The 6,173-nt window shown below is 32.5% G+C and overlaps 1 protein-coding gene across 1 annotated transcript; it reads right to left on the bottom strand.

Annotated features, from left to right (window-relative positions):
* Positions 1 to 1,902: 1,902 nt before the first annotated feature.
* On the bottom strand, positions 1,903 to 2,880 carry LOC110024051. Its single transcript, XM_020723784.1, has 2 exons — positions 2,847 to 2,880; positions 1,903 to 2,669 (listed from the first exon to the last, which is right to left on the bottom strand). The coding sequence occupies exon 2, from the start codon at positions 2,604 to 2,606 to the stop codon at positions 2,238 to 2,240; it is 369 nt and encodes a 122-aa protein (XP_020579443.1). The 5' UTR covers positions 2,607 to 2,669; positions 2,847 to 2,880; the 3' UTR covers positions 1,903 to 2,237.
* Positions 2,881 to 6,173: the final 3,293 nt, after the last annotated feature.

Below are 6,173 nucleotides of genomic sequence, written 5' to 3'. Positions count from 1 at the left end.
CGTTCGTGTTCGGTTCGTTTACACCCCTAGCCGCAATGACTCTCCAAAATAACATTTGGTGTCATCCTTTCCGCAATTACATCGACTTCTTAGGGCGGACGAGGATCATGAGCATGTCTCTGCTGAGACATATGAGTATCGTCTTGGACAGTCTTTGTCACAAGCTGAAAGTGATGTTCTCGAGACCAGTACTAAAGGAGGGGAAGGTGCAAGTAAGATGACAGAGTTGAGGGAACGAATTACGGATGCAATAGTAAAAGGGTGATTTGAGTATTCAACATATTATTAATTGTAATGGTTGTTGAAGAGATTCAATATTTATTGTATTTGTATTTTATGCAGTTCATGAGTATTTCCGTCCTTGTGTATTTGATATTGATTGTTTAGATTTTTTACATAGTTTGTAAGTGTTTTTTTTCTATTTGTATTTCTTTTATTCTTCTTTTAGTGGGTTTTAGAGGTCTATGATGAGACATTCGACCTTATGAGTTTTTCTGGATGACCTATTTGTCGGTTTTGGTTGGTGTCACATGTGAAATCCTAATGAAGCAACCTATCTCCTCTTTTTTTTTCAATGATACAGTTTTGATGTTATTTTGGATGGCCTTTTTTGGTGATATACATATATGACACACACGAGTTTTATATTACGTGAGTTAAAATTAACCAAAAACCATTTTTTTATAAGGTCTGTCGTCTTCTTGTAGTGACATATTCGTTGATTGATATACCGGGTTCTCTAATATCTGACAACTGTATAAAACTATAATTAATTACTTCTTTTAACATTTTTTGCTTTTGCTATGTCTAATGGCATGCCTTTTAATGAATTCAGGAAAGATGAGTTCGAGGATTTAAGATACCTATTGAGGATTGTGTTGTCATTGTGGACTTCAATGTTCTCTACTAACTTTATGTTAGCCACATAGCTATGGGAGATAGTCTTACATGTGCCCATGGAGAAACAAGAAAAACAGTGACTTTTTTGTTTGGCAACCAGACTGGAAGATTCCACGGCCGAGAGTGATCAGATATGGATAATATCCTTGAATGATGGCTTAGCTCGTGACATACACCGTCTGCATTTTAAAAATAATATTATTATATTATTAAATGTTATTTTAGTATTTTTTTCTTAATTTTAGCAATAATGTTACTCACTGTTAAGTATATCTCTTTTTTTGTAATGTTCTGCACTGGATTTTTGCTTCTAAAATATAAAATAAAAATTGATATGATATTTCTGTTGCAAGCAACATCGCTATATAGGAGCATAATGATCATTTGTCTAGAAACAGTTGTAGCACAACTGTTTTCAAACTGCAAAAAACAAACAAACAGTCAGCTTATTTGCAACAATTTCCTCTTGCAGCTGATGCGTCATGCGCAGCACTGCCCAAAAGAGACCCTAAGGGGTCATTTGAGATCACTTTTGATTTTTAATGTTTTATTTTTTTGTCTATGTTTTTGCTTAAAATAAAAAAAAAATATTGTTATGTTTTAGCTCATTTTTTTAAATAAAAAATCGATAAAATAATATTTAGATTTTTTAAGTATTTTTTAAAAATAAGTTAATTTGTATTTTGAAAATAAAAATAAATCCAAAAAAAAAAATAAACAAATTTATTTTTAAAATAAATACAAAAAATATAGAAAAATTAAATATAAAAGCAATCCCAAACAAATCCTGAATGTTTAGCAATGATTGGGCTGCTCACAAAATTGGCATGTTCTTAACTTATTTGAATGACGGCAGCTCAAAATGTCCATTGCTATGAATTTCTATTGCTATTTCAATAACGAAATATTTGACTTTGAGAGATCGAACAAAATTTTAATGCTGCCTTGAGATCAAAATCACAAGCTACAAATTGTTTATGCTTCAGCAATATATTTTCCTGTATGAAGATATACGCCTGTAATTTCTCACATCAGCATACACATATCGAAGGAATCACAACAGGCTTATCATGGTGCCGCACTCAACGCGTAATTTAACAAAGCAATAAAATTTATGAAGATGATGAAAACTTTCTTCTATCACCATTCTATAGCATTCAAACAAGAGTTCACATATTGTAAATCCCCTGAAATCCCTAAACAAATTAATTGCTTCCATCGAACTGCAATTTGTTAGAGAGAGAGAGAGAGAAAGACAGAGCTTGGTCCTGCTAACCTCAGCATCACGAAATCAAAATAGAATTGTGCGCAATGTTTTCTTCATCTTTGAAGAATCATCATTTGATGAAATTTCTTCTCTTTTCCTTCTCCTTCACCATCTTTCTATCTTTCTTGCAGAACCTGTTCTTCTCTTGCTCTCGTTTTCCTTGGCCTTCTTCTACTTTATCATCAAAAAGCTCACAGTCCTCGCTTCTTCTGTTATATAAATCCTCAAAAAATGCAGGCCCAGAAGAAGCATCGGAAGCCAACGAATCATCATCCTCCATAATCTCACCGCCACCATCATCTTCTTTGATGTACCTCGGAGCAGATTCACATTCATTCCCATGGGATTCGAAGTACTTAGTCCAACCGGTATCATTGTTGCTCCACTCCTCTTCTTCTTCTGCTTCTTCCTCTTCTATCACAGACTTGGAAGTGTCCATCTGATTCCTTCGAAACAGAGTAGAAAAACTAATCTGGCAGCTATTATTGTCTTGAATTCATGCCTGCAGAGGAACAGACGTATGCTTAAATAAGAAAAAACGCTCTAGTACAACATGTTATTAATGGGACAAAAGACAGCCCTCATAATTCATTGCACAGAAGAAGAACTTAGATATATTCGTCCTTCTCTTTCTGCATAAAATAGAATAATGTTTCTCAGCCAGGTTTTAGGCTTGCACCTAACGGCTAACGCCACGCTGAGCACAAGGTCAATGGACATGACAATAATATTATGGGAAAACTAATGGTCTGATAATGAGTTGTTTTAAGCATGGCTCGAGATTAAATTAAGGTCATTTAGAGCAGGGCCACAAGGTGTTGGAATCAGGAAGTGGCTGGGGGAGGTATTTATCAACCTAAATTTCTGTTAAACTCATTAATATCATTTAATTTATCAAAAATTGAATTTCTTAACTTAATTTTCTTATGATGATTTATTTATTATAATTTGATTTAATAATTATTTTTATAATTGTTTATAAAACTTTAAGAAGTAAAAATTATATACAAATACTCTTCAACATTTGATTTTTTTTATTTTGTCACCTTCTAAAATTTTGATTTAGCCACTAAAATCATGTATAAAAATTTGAATCAACTTTATCTTGACTCAGCTTCGCCTAACCCATTGTACTGCATCCGAGCTTGACTGAGTATAGGATTAACTGATTATTAATTCTACAGTAAATTCTTATCCAATCTGAATTTTGAGATTTTTTTTTTATATAAGTAGTAAAATTTAATTTTTTTAAATGTAATTTAGGAAATTTAATAATTTAATTTTTCCTTTATATATTTTTTATCTAATATTTAAAAAATATATTTGCTGATTTAATTTGCCCGCTTAAGAAATAAAGCTAATTCCCCCCATAGCTACCACCATGTCATATGAAAGGGAAAGGAAACTACTACTTTTGTGAGATAAAAGAGAAGATGATAGTGGTGTCGGTTAGAGGGTCATGCTTTTATTGAAACTAATATTCTAACTAATTAGTCTTTATAAATTAAGCTTCTCCTGTTTTTTGGCTATAGTTTTTCCACGGTGAAATTAACCTAACGTGTCTCTCTCTCTCACACAAATACTTATTAGGTGCAAACGCCACACCTACGGCTAACCATTGCGATCAACGGGAGGTCTTTTTTTTTCTCCACTCAATCGTTGTCGATGTCCACAGCTTCTACATCCGCTATTTCCTCTCTCTCTCTCTCTCTCTCTCTCATTTATCATATGTCATTGGATTAGAATTATCTAAAAACGTAGCGAGGCTACAAATCTGAAGCAGAAGCTTGGGAGTATAAGAGATTTTCGCTTTGCGTGTAAAGGAAGGCAGTCTCATGTGTGGAAAGCGACATTTGATTTTTCTAGAGAAAGATAACTCATTCTTTGACACGATATTTCGATCGAATATAATTATTTAATTTTGTAATTATTGAAAACCTTGTCAGGTGGCAAACAGAGTGAGGTGTAATACAACATATTACTTTTAAAAGTACAATGACAATTTATATACGTAAAATCTAATTTTATACTTCATAATGTTGACATGGATAATTATGAACCATTGTCCTTTTGACATGTTTTAATAGAATATGCTAATGTTAGAAAGTGTGATTCAAAGGAAGTCTCAGCTGAAATATACCATTCTTGATCCATATTAATGATTCATTCTCTCTTTACTCTTTTTCTTATAATTATTTATTATTATCATGAAATTTTTAAATACTGATTAATTTTAATTCCAAGATTAGAGAGATTTAATTTATAAAGTTGATGAAAAAGATAAATTTCACAAAACCTAATACTCTTCTAACATTGAAAAGTTGTGATATTGATAGTTGTGAACAAAAGGTGCTTCAAAATTTGGTAACTTGTAGATTTATAAGGGCTTGAAACATTTTGTCCCTACAAGACTATATATTGAATTTGATTGCATGTTGATATGTGATTTATGAATCTAAAAAACTGTAAAGAATTTGGTCCCATATGCATCTAATTCTAAGGATTTGGCTTGATTTGGAGTTTTCTATTTGTGAAAAAGAGGCTTTAATTACAACTTTAAATATGAGCTTTTTTTATATATAATTAAAATTAAAAAATGACTTAAAGTCAGATTCATGTGCACAACTCTTGAGAACTTTCCCTTAAGTGAGGCAAATCATAGAGTTTTATGATTTTAAATGAAATTTTTTATAAGATCCTTGTAGCTTTATGTCATTCTTGTTGTGTTGATATATATGACTAACAATTGTGAAGGAGACTAAGATTCCTAATTCTTATATTTTGGACAATGAGTTGTACTTGATTCCTAGCACTTACATGATTTGAGATCTGAGTTGGAGGATGTGTGCTTACAACTCTATTTTTAGGTAGTTAAAGCAATGGGGCTTTAAGAAATGGCAAGAAAGTAAGATTTATGATTGAGAAAGTTTTCACACTTGCGGCAGCCGGCAGTGGGAGGCGGTGAGCGGCGACAATGGGCAGGCTGCAGCAGTGGTAGGTGGTGGAGAGTGACAGTAGTCAGCGGGCGACGGCGAGCTGGTGGGTGGGCAGAGGTGATAGCGGCTGCAGACAGCGACGACTTGCCTATAACATTTTACATAAGTGATGTAATTCAAATTCGGTCAAATCGGCCGAATTCTAGATTCAGCTAAAATGAATTACTGTTTAAATTTCAAATTCATTAAAATTTTACATTGGATTTGTAAATTTTCATACCAATTTCTCAAATCCCTCTAAAAGATTTACTGTACACTAATTCACTCGGCCAAACGGCTCTTTGGTGATTAAAGTGTGTTGTCATTTTTAATAATATATATCTAAGAAATTTGTATACTTGTGTGTAAGAAAATTTATTGTGATAGAGTGAAAGGTTAATATATTAGCATTGCGAGGAGATTAAAAACACATAGATACAATAATAGTAAGAAAGAAAAAACATTGAAGTGTTTACGTGCAAAACTCAATAAAAATATTATGTAAGAATAAGACGTAAAATTTTGCTTGTTTCTTGAATATAAGAAGATAATATTACAAGAAATGTGTGAGTGGTTTAATTTCTGTGAGAACATAAGAAAATTTTGGGATAATTACATACCGAGCACAAGAAACATTATTATTTATAAATCAAGCATCTAGTTTTTCGTATGAACAATAAAACTAATGTATTTATGCATGTCACGATCAAATCATTGTGAGTTTAATAAAAATGAAAAATTTGGGTTAGGGTCTTATCACGACCTTTGGTATTTGAGCGAGAATTTGAAAAATGGATGAAAGAGGATGCTTGCTTTGTAAATAATAATGTTTTGGGTATCATGTACCTAATCGCTCCAAAATTCTAGAAAAGAGACGGTGATCGAGGGACAGATGGTGAAGCTTTGATGGTGAAGGCCAGACAATAGTTGTCTGGAGATGATATCAATTTATGTATTAAAAAAAAAACGCTGGCACAAATCCCAGGATAATCAGACGATTCACAAGAAAGGGGCGATCGATTGAATGACTT

The sequence above is a fragment of the Phalaenopsis equestris genome, unplaced genomic scaffold, assembly GCF_001263595.1.
Source record: "Phalaenopsis equestris unplaced genomic scaffold, ASM126359v1 Scaffold000240, whole genome shotgun sequence".
Taxonomy (NCBI): Eukaryota; Viridiplantae; Streptophyta; class Magnoliopsida; order Asparagales; family Orchidaceae; genus Phalaenopsis; species Phalaenopsis equestris.
This window is presented reverse-complemented; position numbering and strand designations above follow the sequence as displayed.

What these genes read in the sequence shown, in the direction of transcription:
- LOC110024051 (XM_020723784.1), bottom strand. Translation starts at nt 2,606, where the DNA reads ATGGACACTTCCAAGTCTGTGATAGAAGAGGAAGAAGCAGAAGAAGAA.